Raw genomic sequence first — 17,020 nt, 5'->3', positions numbered from 1 at the left:
TTTCATGAACTTATTTCTTCCACAATTCCATTATTTCAGTTTCATAAGGCTACTGCAAAACATGCCAAGGGTGAACACTGAACACCTTCCATTCACTGAATGTCATGATAAACTGTTACCATTTTGAATTCTGCTACTACAATGACCAAAATGCCCATAGAACAATGTGAGATGTATTTAAATTGAGCAGTCAACGTCATAACAGATTCATCATTGTCCTTACTTGTTTTGTTAGGTACATAGACACACTGACGTGTAAAGTCACATGGCAATTTAGAAGCATAATGAGATGTTTGAAACCATTCTCTAGACAGGCAACCACATAGCAGAATCACAAACGTTCTACAAGACAACTGAGGTCAACTGTATTAAAGATATACACTTCCATCATTGGAACATAAAGGTTACACTTTCACACATACATCTATCCTGAAGACCTATGTTTACAAAACCTGTTCAAAATGTAAGTGCACTTACTGTAATCACTGTAAGGTTGAGTTGGTTGGTAACAATCAATATACTGTCTGTTGTCATGGTAACCTTGTGGTTGCCAATGGTTACCATAACCATAGTAGCTGGTTTCCTGGTACTTGGTGAACTGGGAGTAGAACTGTGTAGATTCAGTGCCAATTGGAACTTGTTCTTCCTGGTATATCTGCTGCTGTAACATTAGTAACTGTGAAAAGAACAAACTTCTCTTTGTCCTCTTCACTGATAGTGTCATATAACAAGAGCACCGCCTTGCGGGTGCTGACGCTCATCTGATTTTTTTTGTGTAATAGAAATATTGTCCTACCCATGATTTTCTAAGTCTAAAAAGGGCCATCATTCTTGCAAAAAGCAAAATAGAGTTATGTTTCTTGATGTACAGTGTCCACTTATGATGGTGAAAAACTGTTGCAAGTTTTAAAGCAATAGCTTTGATAGTTTATGAGAAAAGTTGACTTAAACATAATACTCAACCAAGAAAATGATTTTCTAAGTCCAAAAGGGGCAATAATTATTGCAAAAATCAGGATGGAGTTACGCTGCTTGCTGTACAGGGTCAGCTTATGATGGTGAACAAGTGTTGCAAGTTTCAAAGCAATAGCTTTGATAGTTTAAGAGAAAAAGTTGACCTAAACATAAAACTTAACCAAGAAATCTGATATTTTCTAAGTCCAAAAGGGGCCATAAATCTTGCAAAAAGCAGATGGAGTTATGTTTCTTGCTGTACAGGGTCAACTTATGATGGTGAACAAGTGTTGCAAGTTTTAAAGCAATAGCTTTGATAGTTTAGGATAAAAGCTGACCTAAACATAAAACTTAACCAAGAAAACTGATTTTCTAAGTCCAAAAGGGGCAATAAATCTTGCAAAAAGCAAGATGGAGTTATGTTTCTTGCTGTACAGGTCAGCTTATGATGGTGAACAAGTATTCCAAGTTTCAAAGCAATAGCTTTGACAGTTTGGGAGAAAAGTTGACCTAAACATAAAACTTAACCAAGAAATCTGATATTTTCTAAGTACAAAAGGGGCCATAAATCTTGCAAAAAGCAAGATGGAGTTATGTTTCTTGCTAACAGGGTCAGCTTATGATGGTGAACAAGTATTCCAAGTTTCAAAGCAATAGCTTTGATAGTTTAGGAGAAAAGCTGACCTAAACATAAAACTTAACCAGGCAACGCCGACGCCGACGCCGACGCCGACAACCGCTCAAGTGATGACAATAACTCATCATTTTTTTTCAAAAAATCAGATGAGCTAAAAATGTCAGTTTCATCTATAGTATTACTGTGATCTTAAATAAAATAGCAGAATACCATGTTTTGACATTAAATACACCTATTAAATCAATTCACTCTCCAGAACTAGCAATAATTTTATAGCTCTAATAACTATCCCAGGCTCTAAATGAGAAGGCATGAATTACTTGTCACTACTCAAGGTAAATTTATCTGTGTAAAAAGAACTGTCTAATGACAACATGCTTAACTATTTAAAACCCTTCCACTTAATACTAGATTGCATGCAAAAGCCTGAGCAAAAATTCTGAAAACGGAATAATTTTGTAAACAGTAAGTCAGAGATATGGAACCGGGTTAGAATGGTCATTTCATGATGTCTAACTTACGAAGGGTTTGAAAGCATTCAGTACAATAGTTCCTGAGAAAGCAGATTACATGCAGAATTTTCACCAAAATTTCTAAGTCAAAAAGGGGCATAATTTTGTCAGAATGCAAGCCAGTGTTATTTAACTTGCAGTATGAGATTTTCCTATGATGTCAAAGATGTATGTAGAATTTGAAAACATTAACAGTAGTTTCTTAGAAACATGCTTACATGATTTCATGTTAAAAATGGGCATAATTTAAACAAAATAATAAGAGTTAAAATTATTTAACTTGCCCTGTAAATCAAAGTGCCAAAGACATGGGTGAAGTTTCAAAGCATTTCGCCAGGCAGGTTTTGTGTGAACAGCAATGCCTATGTCTACAAGATGGTGACAAGAATAGCTCTCATTTTTTAAAAATTTTGAACAGTCTAGCTAAAATGTTTTCAAAATTTTGTACAGTACCTGTCTGCTGGATTTATTTTCCTGACTAAACTTTTTGACCAGCCCCTGAAGTCCATCTCCACCTGTGTGGTCATCAGTAATTGTTTCCAGCTGACCCGATAACAATGCATCAAGGGGGCTAACTTCTCCTGGGTTTGGTATAGAGTTGTCTACCTTTGACACATTAGGTTGTGGAAAGGGCAAACGAGACCTGGGTGGAGAGTTCTTCCTGTGGGACTGGGAGTATGGCCGGGTTCTGTTGGGGCTTACATTCTTCCGATTGTCAAGTCTTCCTATGTAAATACAAGAGTTCAATTACAGATGCTTTATTTAAATACAGACACAGTAGATTTTTTCAAACCATGTAGAAGGTAGATGGTACATGTAGCACTGATTCAAATACAAGAAGAAATGAGATTAATTGAGCCGCGCCATGAGAAAACCAACATAGTGGCTTTGTGACCAGCATGGATCCAGACCAGCCTGCACATCCGCTCAGTCTGGTCAGGATCCATGCTTGCTGTTCGCTTTTAAAGCCTATTGGAAATGGAGAAACTGTTAGTGAACAGCATGGATCCTGACCAGACTGCACGGATGCGCAGGCTGGTCTGGATCTATGCTGGTCGCAAAGCCACTATGTTGGTTTTCCCATGGCATGGCTCAATTAGTCTATTTTCTCAATTTAAAATCAACTGGAACACAACACTTTGAACTATGTATCCAACTGTACATCTGTTGTTATACCTATGTTTTAAAAGTGATCAAATGCATTTGACTAATATTTTTGCATAACTTACACTTTTCATACATTCTACTGAAGATTTACTAACAGTATCACTAAGTCTTGTTATATGGTTTGTCAAAATAGTATGTTTAATACATTAGACTTTTCATGTGTTTGTGTAACCAGAAAAAAATGAAATCAAAATTTAAAAACAATCTAACACAGATGCTCAATGAATTAAAATTTATGTACAAATTTCTTTCTGAATGTTTCAGGAGAATTCTTGACATGTCAACCACTTTCAAAGGTTTTCTTGTAAATATCTAGGCACTTGGGAATAAATTTTTGCTCTTATTTATGTATTTATTTACATTTAGGTCACAGCATAAAAGAACATATTACAATACATAAATATCACAGACATGTCATTCATAAAACATACTTTCTAAAAAGAAATCTCAATTCTTTACATTAAATAGCACAATATCACAATTTGCATACTTTTAACAGGCTGGTAACATTGCCCGATCGGGCTTATGACACAAAAAGTAGTATTTCTTGAAAAATAATGAAGCTATTTCTTTCAAACTTTGTCCATTTTTTAAGCATACCATATAATGCTTAACAAGATAGAAATAACTTTGTTGCCTTCAGTTTTGTTAGAATTACTTCCCTTTTTCAGTATTTTATGATGCACAATTTTAGAAGTCCAAACAATACATGTTTTAATGCAATGTTTAAAACAGAAAAGGTTCAGTGGCTTTCTATTGCTCCAAACTTGTGCGCCAATACCTTTATTCTATGTATTTAGAGTAAATACTTTGTTTCTAGTGCAGATGTATGAGCAATGTTTTTAGAACTAACATTTCTCAATAATGTTGTAAGTGAAAGCAGAGTAAAATGTATACACTCCTTTACTAGCGCAATAATTTAGAGCATTAGAAAGCCATTGAACCCTTTTTTGTTTTAAACTTAGGATTAGAACATATTTTTTTTGGACTTCAAAGATTATGCGTCATAAAAATCTGAAAAGGGGAAATAATTCTACCAAACCTGAAAGCAACCAAGTTATTTTCATTCTAATTTGTATTATTTGTTATGCTTAATAAATGGACCAAGTTTGAAAGAAATATCTTCATTATTTTTCAAGAAATACTACTTTTTGTGTCGTAAGCCCGATCGGGCAATGTTACCAGCCTGTTTAATAAGATAATACCAAATGCCATTACTAAAAATTACATGTGTTATTAAAATGCTAGGGACCTATGGATAACCCATTAAGCTAAGAGCTTATTTCCAATGGGGTCCATTTACACATAAAATGATGTAGGAAAAGATTACTGGGGGTCAAGACTTACGTGGAAAACGGAATTATGTTTAACACAAATTAATGTTAAAGGTCTGGATTTACCAAGTGGGATAAGGTTGCAAAAAGTATCTTGCAGCTGGGTTTCATCAAATTTGGTCAAGAAATAACAAAGTTAAGGTACTTCCGCCATCTTGAATTTAGAGTGACATTCATTTGAGGTGTGAAAATATAGTGAACCAAAGCTTTCAAATGCAGCTGTTCCGCAGCACAAAAACAGCTCAGTTTGCAAGACCTGAACTAAAAGTAGCTGTATAAAAAGTGATACTAAAATTTGGAAATAAACAAAGCAGATATTTTTACCTGTATTTTTCCAAATTTTTGGTTAGATTTATAAATCCTTTCAAAATACTTTATTAAAAATTCATGAATGGCAAAAGTTAGTTCAAAGTTTCAATTAGTGCATAGGAGAATTGTCTTACTGAATAGAACTTAACTTATTACAAAATCTGTTTTCAAATCTGACTACTTCATGTATTAAAACGAAAATACATTTGTACATATTGCTATTTTCAACATACATAAAAGTAGTGCAATGTGCACACACTGATTTTTCTATGTATGGTGTACCAAACTGCCTAAAATTGTAAGAAAAGTCTCCGACTTAATGCGACCAAAATTTGGCAATGATCAAAATTCGTTTAAAGGATTGTGCAAGTATAAGAAAGGTTAATTTATTACAGTGGAATTTACGACTTACACGCTGCTTATCTCAAGGAAATTTTGGAGCAAATGAATTTTCGAAACTTCTTGCGGTAACTACCGAAATTACTTAACGTAATTTTCTCACACATACGTGATTTTAATTTATTAATTATAAAAACAATCGAAATATTTGCTTTATCACGATATATGCAAACATTTTAGACAATCTTGAAACATTGGGCCACAGTATTTCCGCATACTGGTCCGGGACAAGTTCGATGTGTAGGCCTATAGAGATTCCTTATTAGATGTTTCATGCGTCGTAAACTAACCAGTTTTGATCTATCGACTTTTATACACTATGAGAATTTATGCAGCATGTTTTTAAAAACGCAGTGAGAATAAATCGCAGACAAAAATGTACAGCCAAATATGTTAGGAGGTAATACAATTGTATACAATTGTAGATAACTACAAAATGCAATCAGTTGAACTTTTCAGGCGAAACCTGATGATTAAAATCAGAAAGATCTCAAAGTTACTGTTCTTCGTTAAACAATAAATATTTTTTTCACACTTTCATAGATATAAACTGATAATAAATGTGTATTGAAATTCCGGCATAGAAATGGACACTGACTTTATATTACTGCGGTGTTGACAGCGGGAAGCAGCGGTCCAGTACTAAGACTGTCTACGAAACCAAGGATAACGAGTACAAACATAAGGATCAGTGTTCAGTATACACCTGAAAATAATAGACTTGCTATTTGCCAAGTGCAGACTTGTTTTCTATAGTCGTTAATATAAAGTAGACTTTGAAATAATGCGCACACATGCATAATCTCATAAGCACTTCTTTAATGTATGAACCGCCTCGGTAGCCTAGTGTATCTAGCGTCCGCTTCGATAGCGGAGGTCGTTGGTTCGATCCCCGGCCGCGTCATACCAAAGACGTAAAAAATGGTACTAGTAGCTTCCTCGCTTGGCGCTCAGCATTAAGAGGATAGTGCTAGGACAGTCTGGTGTCAGTATAATGTGACTAGGTAGGGTATCATGTCACGTGTCTACGACGTGATATTCCAGTGAGGCAGCACTATAAAGTTGGGCATTGTGCTCACTGCTACAAGTAGACACCGTCGTTTATATGACTGAAAAATTGTTGAAAAAGACGTTAAACCCGAACAAACACACACACACACACACACACACACCCCCCCCCCCCCCCCCCCCCCACACACACACACTTTAATGTATGTTCTCTGAAATTAACAAATAACTGGCTCAACTGAGACACCATACTTTAAAGTAAATTCAGTTTATTCACCACGAAGTTCAAAATGCACGGGAGTCTCGTGATAGTACATGCCTTTAATTTCACATGGTTAAAGTGTAAACAAATACTTAAATTTGCTTCGTTTTATTTCTCACGGAAAAGATCGGACGGTTTTTGATATTGGAATAATTTTAGAACATATATGCATTTAAAGTTGAAAGTTGATCGTTTTCTACAGGATGTTAAACTGAAACAAGTAAGCACTTTTACTTTTTCAGCAATGTCCCTCAGGTGAACTTTGACACTGTTTACAAAGAGAAACCAGTTTTGTGTCATCCTGAAATGCGTTGTTCGGCTAAAACTTATAGTTCCCGGAAAAGTTCTAAAATGGTTTATTTGGGGATTTTTGTTTTATTTATGTATTCAACACAATGTGCAATATTTCCAGTTTTTGAAAATGATTGAAATTGAACTTTATTTTAGAAAAAGTTCCGATCTTTCAATATTATTTTGCCAGCGGATGCTTACAAATTTTAAGTGAAACGCCTTTCTTGTCCAAAGGTGGTGTGTAAAGCGAAAAACTATCATTACACATTGCGTTTATTCTTAAAATGTAAAGGATCGGTAACAGATTAAGGAGATCGGGCAGTGCTAAACTATACTAAATGGATATTTTCTAACCGTGAATAAGGAGCATATATATTTCAGTAAGGAAAATCTGAGGTAAAAGAACAATCATATATTTAATTCCTTGAAATAAACATGGCGGCGAAATATTTTAGAAAAACTGTGCACGTGTTTTACGCATTAGAATGTTTAACGACATTTTCTTGAAAAAGTAACGCTCGTATGCACTATTTTGGCATTTCTTTGATTTGAAAATAAATATTTTATAGCAATTTAGGTTACATACGATACCTAAATTTTGCACCAAAAATCTTCACTCATTTTCTTCTAAAGCACTGTGGAGATAGGGTTCAACGTAGCTTTCATGCTCGCAAGTTTACCTACAGATATATCTTTTCAACTTTTATCATGTATTTTTTGTGTCCTTGCATTTTGAAAGCTGTTTCGAGGATTCTGATTTTTCACATGAATTTCTAATTTCAATTTGCGGAAGTACCTTAATGCAATAACATTTTTTGAATTACCTCCCCTATTTAGTCACTTGCTGTCACCTTTCAGCTCAAAGTACAAAGTAAGTGCTATCGTATATTCAAAGACACTACAACCATAATAAAATAGGCTAACAAAGATTCATAATCACTATGTCAAAAGTGAAAAGAAGTCAAATGCATGAGACAAATTCAACATTTTGTCACAAAACTGAACAAAGAGTGTTGTTTCCCTTTGATAATATCAAAGTATCATATTTACCTTTATCAAAGTAATTATTGTTATTTTCCTGCATTGGGTACTGTCCTGGTGCAGAAAAATCCACATGTATCTGATTCCCATAAAAGTCTTGACCATCCATCCTTCTCTGAGCCCTGTAAAAGTTGGAATTCTTGTAGGTTTTCTTGCCCCTAAAGGAGCCACCCTGCTTCTGACCCTTTCTGTTCCACCTAGCATACTGACCATTTCTTGGTGAATAGTTTGGATTAATTCTTTCATGCATTTTGGTGAGCATTTTTCAATAAATACCCTGCAGCTTATCAAATTATCAGATTATATTGTCCTATAAAGTACAGGATTTATAGCCACATGGTCAACAGTATTGAGTGTTCCAGTCCACTGATTTTCAGTGAATGCACAGGTTTTTGGTGCTCAAAGTTGAAACATACCTACACAATAAATCTTTTGTTTGGTGTACCACTACATTAATTTATAGGCCAAGAAGTAAATAATTGGTTTCTTGTACTGTTGTACTTGTAAGATAAAAAAAAACTTTTGTTCTTGTAAAATAGAGCAATTTATATTTTAAACAAAGTTTTCAAAAATATTTGACACATATTATTATTAGTTTCAATATCCTACCAATGTAGAAGTGACTTTAAAACTACATAATTTTTTACAACCCTGCTCAATTTCGTTCTTTTCAGGCAAAACAAAAGTCAGATCTAGTTTTCTTGAACTGATTTAAAAGATGGGGTCTATCTTTTCAAAATCATTTTTCAATTCAATACAAGAACAACAGGAGTGCTGGACCAACTTATTACAACTTTTGGACAGGGCAAATATTTTCTCTGAGATAAGTGACAAATGAGTGTAAATCTAAATCATCTGCCCTCCACATCTGTCTAAAGAGTAGAAGTTGTAAGTAATACTTGTGATGAGCAATTAAGTATTGGTAAGACATATTATGTGCCCTAATAATATACAAAGGGTGTTAAAAATATACCTGGAAAAGTGTCAATTATTGAATACGAATACTTATAAACTAAAGATTTCAGAGTTTGAACATTATTTATCTAATGTTTCTAAAATGAACATCACTACCAATTCAGCTCCCTAACGTCATTCTGACACTGTCATATCAAACACAAGGGTGCCATAGTCACAAGATATGCCCATCAAGAGCTTGTTAAGTTGTCATTCTTGTATCTCTGACCTCTAAGTGTGACCTTGACCTTAGACCTAGGGACCTGGTTCTTGCGCATGACACTCCGTCTCATGGTGGTGAACAATTCTGCCCAGTACAATAGAATTTGTTCAAATTTTGTATATGATTATGGTTTCATGTTAGAAACAGAAAAATGCAAAAACAATCATAGGTCACCTTGCTTGTTTAGGAGTTATCTGCCTTTAAAACTGGATATTTCTTCAAATTTGCATATTCAAGGGCAGATAACTCCTGAACAAGCATCAGCGACTAGTCCCGAAAGCCTTCAGCGAATGCTTAATATCACGCATAGGTATTCATGCAAATACAGATATAACATAAACCCGCGGAAAAGCCATATAATAGTCTTTAGTACAAAAAGAAAAGTGCCCCAAATTCAGTTATCAATTGGAGATTGTCCCATTGACCAAGTGCGCAGTGTTAAACAGGTGTATGCCTTAATGTTACATTAAACGATACAGAAATGGTAGAACATGCATGCGAAAAAGCAAAAGCGTCCCTCTTTTCTCTCCTATCCCTTAAAATTGACCCGACTTACATAAATCCAATCAAATCGGCTTCCCTTATCTCAAAAATTTGTATTTCAAGGTTATTGTTTGGTTGTGAAATATGAAATAATCTTAAGAAATCTGATTATGCACAATTAGACAGATTCCTTAGGCTAGCTGCAAAAAAGACACAAGGATTTACTACTTTAACACGAACAGACATGTGTCTCAGTATGCTAGGTTGGAGGCATTATATATGAAATAGAATATAGAAAGTTAGGATTTTTAAGAAGATTATGCAATATGCCAAATTCAGTTCTCTCAAAACAGGTTTTCAACGCCAGACTGTCAGAATATGTTTGTAGTATAGACGAAAAACAACGTGGCTTTGTTCCTGATATTGTAAATATTCTTAAAAAGTATAATCTGTCAATGTATCTTATTAAATATATAGAAACAGGTACTTTTCCACCTAAAGAAGTATGGAAAGCACTATGTAGGAAAAATATACAAAATTTTGAAACTGAAAATTGGACTCAAAAAATGGTAAATGATGATGACTTCACAAGATTTCAATTTTTGCATACAAATATAGAAAGAGCGATAATATGGGAATGTGCGGATACTTCTGAAAGCTTATTACATGCTTATAAAACCAGCAAAATATGGGTTTGTAAATAAGAAAATACATAATTATATTAGATCTATGTGTCTTAATTGTGGAACCTTTTGTTGTGATGTCATAAAGCATGTTGTTGTTAACTGGAACAGAATGAACATTTACAGAGGGAAATTGTACAGAACCTTATATGATGTCTCTGGTGCACAGGTAGTTTCAGAAATTTTGTCAAGTGATAGTGAAACCAAGTTTCAAAAACTTACAGGGAGATGCTTGTTATCTTTACAGAACAGGAATGTTCATAAACATTTTCTAAGAATAGTGTTAGAATATGTTTACCATTGTATTAAAAATGCTAGAAGTATACAACTTTAACAAAGGTCCTTATTAACAAATCTGTATTACTGTTGTGCTAACATTGTATGCATAAGTTTGAATGTCTATTTTGTTTTGTTCAAAACAACACAATTATATGTAGCATTGTCATTGATCTAATATGCAATGATCTATGTTTTGTATTACATTGAGATGAAGAGATTAATCTTTAATCATAACCAATGCTCATATAGTCCAAATCATGTAAATGTGTTCAATAGTTACATTTCAATTATTTAGTTTATAGTTTTGTATATATGTTACCTTTCTGTGATGTTATATTATATTTTTTGTCAAAGTTATGTAAATCACTCAAATGTGGAAATAAAAAGTATATATATATATATATAATATAATGTCATCCTTAAAATAGATTAACCAGTCAATGATGTACAAATGTTTTAGGTTTGAGAAATACTGTATCATCATATCATTACACTATAAAAATTTGCAAATTACTAAAATAAGAATAAAAACTTCAGTCAGACAACAAAATAAGCAAACAAAGACAGAATCATTTTGGGTGCAAAAAGGGAGGAAAATTTTCACACTTTAACATAAAGAAATTTGAAAAGTAAAGTAAATTACCCTGACCTCTATGTTTCTGAATTTGTTCAGATCTGAAACACTATTTATGAGCAATTTGTTATAAGTCATAAATTGTCAAACTGATAGAAGAATATTCTTTCTGCATTTATAAAACATCATGTTGGCATGCACTGTAAATCGTGTTTTCCAAAAAGAAGATAACTTTTTAAACAAATTTCACTGCTTTAAGTTGGTACAGTTTCTATACAAACAACATTTAAACAAAGACTGCAATGTATCCTCCTTTCCGAAATAATGAGGAAGGTAATTTGCCTTGTGAAAAACTAATAATATAATGGCATTCCCAATTCTGCCTGAATGTTCTTGGCCCCTTATTAGTAAATTGTGCCCTACTGTACCTTCCCTCCAACTGTGTGTAAATATTTAAAGTTTTACTTTATTTTTCGAAACAGCGACCTTCCCTTACTATGATATTATCTAAGTTTCATTCCAACATATCTATCCAACCTCTAATTAATGCATTCTATCCATCGATCTATCTGCCCACCTGATATGTTCAAACTCTAGTTCACAGATAAACACTTTCTAATCAAGTTTAGTGAATAAGCAAACCACAACTACAGTGCTTTTGCTTTTCCCACACTTGATCTACTTATATATTAAAATATTATCAACTGCAAGTTTCAAATTCCTTTCAAAATTTTAAGAGTAACAATGGCAAAATATTAAGACTGATATCCTGATGGTTCTAAATTGAATACCCAAGTATGGTTATAGCTTAATTTTCACATCTTAATTGCAAATGGCTGCTAACATAAAACTGTGACCTGCACATGAGAACATTTCCCCTTAAATTCTACATTCATTCACAAGATCAAATGACAGTCATGTCTTTATAAATTATTAACTTATTTTGTTTATGTTGGGAGATATTCTTTAACATGATTAATTTAACAGTTGTTTAAATGTAAATGTTAAATCTAACATTCTTTATATTTATTTGCTCATTAACTTGATTTTGTTTGATTAGGGTTTAACGCCGTTTTTCAGTCATATAACGGCGGGCAGTTAACCTAACCAGTGTTCCTGGATTCTGTACCAGTACAAACCTGTTCTCCGCAAGTAACTGCCAACTTCCCTACATGAATCAGAGGTGGAGGACTAATGATTTCAGACACAATGTCGTTTATCAAATAGTCACGGAGAACATACGCACTTTTTAGCTCTGCTAGATTCTTAGCACAGTTAGGTGGAACCATTTGAAATAAAAACCTCAGACAAATATATCCAATGGTTCTACAACAAAAAAGGTTCATGAAAAGAGGCTGTTTAAAAATTTTGTTTTAATAGCTATGGTAGACCCTTGGTGCCACCAAACAGAATCATCTGAACAAACTTCAGAAAGGACCATCCAAGGAAGTTACAGACCGAGTTTAATACATCAAGCTGTTTAATAAAGTTTTTTGTCAGGTTTTTACAGTCAAACAGCTCTATTCAGGTCATATCATATGGCAACTTTTCTAGCTTTTCCTAGTGGAGGAAGACCAGGTTACACTCAGTGCAATGTTTCAGGCACAAGTGGGCACATGGGAAGAACCATAAACATTCTGTAAGCTAGTTTGATGGCTTCCTCACATAAATGTTGTGCAAATGCTATTCAAATGTTGAACATATAAATTCATTATAGAAACTAGAGCTGCTTTTCAGAACAACTGCCTAATCATCTGGATTGGCATTTCTTCTCCATTATGTATCTGAGTCAACCATGCACCCAGACCTGTATTACTGGCATCAGTATTTTTGGTAATTCAAGGGCCTTAATTCTGAAGTGCCTGGGCTGATTTAGCCAGTTATCGAACTTGGCCAAGGACTTATTGGCAAACACATGTTGTTCAAGTTTGGTGAAGATCGAATGAAAAATGTTCGACTTAAAGAGTGCGGACAAAATTTGTGACTGACACATGGACACACAGACAGACAGGAGTAACTCAATATGCCTCCCACCACAGTGGTGTGGGAGACATAATTAAATTTGCATGCTGAAAAATAACTAGAGTGGGGAAAGAAAGTTTTTCCTGCTGGGAAAGAAGACCTGCATAGCTAAAACATAGAAAATAAGACATATCTAGTTTTTCAGTCAAGTAAAATGCAGGTATGTTGATATATTGCTGATACACAGGAACAAACTTTTTTTACACCTTGTAATTTAGAACTTACCGTTTAGCCGAAGTTTGTGAAGTGAATCGAAGCAGTGCATATTTGGCAGTGACACAGACAACTTTACCTCCAGTGTTAGAGGCCAGTTTCTGAAGCTTGGATCTGATACATTTAGAATCTAGTTTTTCACTGAAGCCAGTCACCATTAATTGTGCATCAGTATCTACAGACTGCAACAAAAATATTCAACAAAATCTTATTAAGGAGGTTGGTTACCGTCATATTTGTTTGTGCGCATGTCCAACCGGAAGCTAATGTGACGATTTACGACGACGTTTACAACAAACCAAATGTGTTTGTATAACCATTCTTTAGAAAAAAAATCATGAACCTGTCTCCGATCTGCTGCTTAATGGTTTAAAAATGCAGAAATAATTAATAATTTGTCGCAGAAATGCTTCAAAACATTGTTGCTTTAAAATGACGTCATTGACGTCATGACGTTACGTGTCAGTTACCGCGCAAAATAAATAGCTTTTATTTTGAAAGTACGTAATTCTGTGCATTTTCTTTATTTGAACTATTTTTTAAACAGCCATTATTTACTGAAATATTTTTATGTGTCTTTTGCTCTGAATAATAATCAGTATTTTGCTTCTTTTATATAGTTATATTGAAATGTTATGCGAAATGTAAGAAAATGGATGATGGTAACCAATGTTATTGGGAATATAACTGGGTAAAAGGTTACTTAATACGGACATTTTCAAATGAAAATTGGGCAGTTTGATTTCTAATACCTATTTTTCAGTTTCCGTTGATAATTTGTTACTTATATATTAAAACTAAGCTCTAAAATTGTCCAAATTCACTAGAAAATTGTGGTTTCTTGAATTAAAATGATGTTACCATGGAAACGAAGCCCGTGACCTATATATCTAAATGTAAAATTCAAAAGCGTTGATACTGATCTATTTAAAGAACAAAGCTTCGGCATTTTATTTTCATTTCAACAATATCCATAATAACAATAGCAGCATGCAGAACGATTTTTCCATAAAAATGTCAGACGAGGGGTGCTGCTGTAAGTATCTTAAGCTGTGAAATTTGTTTAAATAAATGTAAATAACACGAAATTATTACTTACTTTAGAATTAAAATGTTTTAAAGCTACATTAACAACAAAGATATCTTATTTAATATTTTTTTTATAAGAAATTATGATAAAAAGCAAGATATAAGCTATTTTAAACATCTCTGTTGCCATGGTTACTTTAAACTTTAAGAAAAATAGGGTACCATGTAAAGTGCTTGGTATTTTGCTAATAATATTACCCAAATATTCCATGTTGGTCATTAACAGAATGGCACTGAAGCCGTCGAAAACCCCGTTTTCATACATAGTTGTTTAAAAATGAGAGAAAATGCGTTACCATGGAAACACGAGCCCCGCGACATATATATTTCAAGCTTTTATTAGAAAGCTAACGCGCATACTAGAAAAAATATTAATTATGCAGACTTCTACGGATAACAATAAAACCAGAATGCACTGAAAACTGTTAAATATACGTATTTTCCTTCTACTTTCTATATAAAATACCTTTAGAGGGTCATGTTCTTCAAACCTGTATAAAAATTGTACTTGAAGGGCCAGAGATAAAATAAATTGAGATTATAGCAGTAAAAACATTAAATTACACGAAATATAAAAAATAGCTGCGGTTAAACTAATTTGAATTTACCCTGGTAACAAGGTAACCTACCTCCTTAAATATTGTTAAGAAAGTCTATTACAGTAATGGAATTTTGGCACTATTTCTGAAGGTGATCCACATGGCTTACATTTAACTAAATTCTATAAAGGAAGTAAAATTTTCAAGGTGATCTACATGAAATATCTCTGAAGGTAATTCTGATGCTATTTTTGAAGGTGATGTACATGGAATTTCTCTGACAAATTTATCTAAAATTTTACATTTGGAGGAAACCTACATGAAAAAATCTCTGACAATGTCCTTAAATTGAACTTTGATGCTATTATTAAGAATGATGTTACCTCTGAAGGAGATGTACAAGGAATATCTTTGACTAAGTCCTTGAATGAAATTTAGATGCTATTTTTAATAATGATGTTACCTTTGAAGGAGATCTACAAGGAATATCTTTGAATAAGTCCTTGAATGAAATTTAGATGCTATTTTTAATAATGATGTTACCTTTGAAGGAGATCTACAAGGAATATCTTTGACTAAATCCTCATACAAGAAGCTTTCAGTAGCGCAGAGACGCAATGACTGATGGATATGCTGACTGTGTATTAGGATTATGTCAAATTTCTTTCTGTATCGCAGATCATACAGGTCAGTTGAAAAATTTACATCACCTAAAATATATCAATTTATAATATGAGCCGTGCCATGGGAAAACCAACATAGTGGGTGTGCGACCAGCATGGATCCAGACCAGCCTGCGCATCCGCGCAGTCTGGTCAGGCTCCATGCTGTTCGCTTTTATAATCTATTGGAATTGGAGAAACTGTTAGCGAACAGCATGGAGCCTGACCAGACTGCGCGGATGCGCAGGCTGGTCTGGATCCATGCTGGTCGCACACCCACTGTTGGTTTTCTCATGGCGCGGCTCATATACTGTTAACATGGTTAATAACATATAAAATCTCCAAATTTCCATACTGATATAATTTTCTTTTGAAAATCAGACTGAAAACGATTTGTAAAATACAACCTTTTCTATTTTTGATGATTCTGAAGCTCATCACACGAAAGTGCACAAGAAATCAGTATGGCAAACAATATTTTTGACTTTTTTCTGTGGATTCAGATTTCTAATTCAGGTATTAGGAATAATATAATAATAATCTCAAAAATATCATATTTTACTGTGTACCAGTAATATTTACTGCCTAATTTTTCAAAAGAAATACAGTGAAAATACTGGAAAAAAAATAGGTATCTCAAAATCACTGCGTTATAAATAAGACATAATTATAATATATAAGACTTAAATTGACTTTACATCACCTAAATAAAACCTGTCTGTAAGTATTAAAATGATTACTGAAAAAAACTTACTTGATATGAGGACAATTCTAGCAGGGGGAGTATGTGTATCTGAGAACCGTCGAATGTTTTGTCGTAACTTGTCGTCTGCAGCGTTCTTGCTCACAGCATCTATATGTACGACATTTACCTGTTGAGAAGAAACACATGTAAACATGATTATTCAGAATGACACAGTATAATAAAAATTTGTACACAGGGAAATAGCATACATTACTCCGGATGCTATTTTAGTACAGAAAATCACAGAGTACAGGATAGTGTAAAATTTTAAGTTTATTATTTATAACTATGTGAGGTGTATTCGCTGGGGGCGAATTTTACCACAAAGCTGGAACTCACGAGGCTTGCAAGCACCTAGTCAGATCTAGCCTTGTAAAATCTATTCCTGCTTTTTACATTGCAGATCAAGCTACTAAAAGGTCAATCATAGTAACCCTTTTATTATACACCTCTACGATATCAACTGTTTTTATCTGAACCTAAACTGACTTTAAGCTCCTCTTAAAGAACTATTTAATATCTACAGAATGCTGCATAGGGTTTTGAAATCCCTGGTTAAATCTTTCCCATTTTTTTCAAAGTGCACTGTCTCAAATTTTAATACATATATTTCCGTAAAACTTGAAAAAATGCTTTTGCC

General features: G+C 33.7%; 1 protein-coding gene across 1 annotated transcript in view; it reads right to left on the bottom strand.

Moving 5' to 3' along the window:
- Nucleotides 1–17,020, bottom strand: part of LOC123563551 (meiosis regulator and mRNA stability factor 1-like) — a 51,162-nt gene that overhangs the window by 25,454 nt on the left and 8,688 nt on the right. The window contains exons 4-9 of the mRNA XM_053532946.1: nucleotides 16,390–16,507; nucleotides 15,517–15,683; nucleotides 13,358–13,527; nucleotides 7,924–8,036; nucleotides 2,557–2,828; nucleotides 478–676 (exon numbers count right to left, since the gene is read on the bottom strand). Coding sequence (XP_053388921.1) covers nucleotides 478–676; nucleotides 2,557–2,828; nucleotides 7,924–8,036; nucleotides 13,358–13,527; nucleotides 15,517–15,683; nucleotides 16,390–16,507 — 1,039 coding nt within the window. The remainder of the gene's footprint in view (nucleotides 1–477; nucleotides 677–2,556; nucleotides 2,829–7,923; nucleotides 8,037–13,357; nucleotides 13,528–15,516; nucleotides 15,684–16,389; nucleotides 16,508–17,020) is intronic.

Source organism: Mercenaria mercenaria, chromosome 2 (genome assembly GCF_021730395.1).
Source record: "Mercenaria mercenaria strain notata chromosome 2, MADL_Memer_1, whole genome shotgun sequence".
Lineage (NCBI taxonomy): Eukaryota > Metazoa > Mollusca > Bivalvia > Venerida > Veneridae > Mercenaria > Mercenaria mercenaria.
This window is presented reverse-complemented; position numbering and strand designations above follow the sequence as displayed.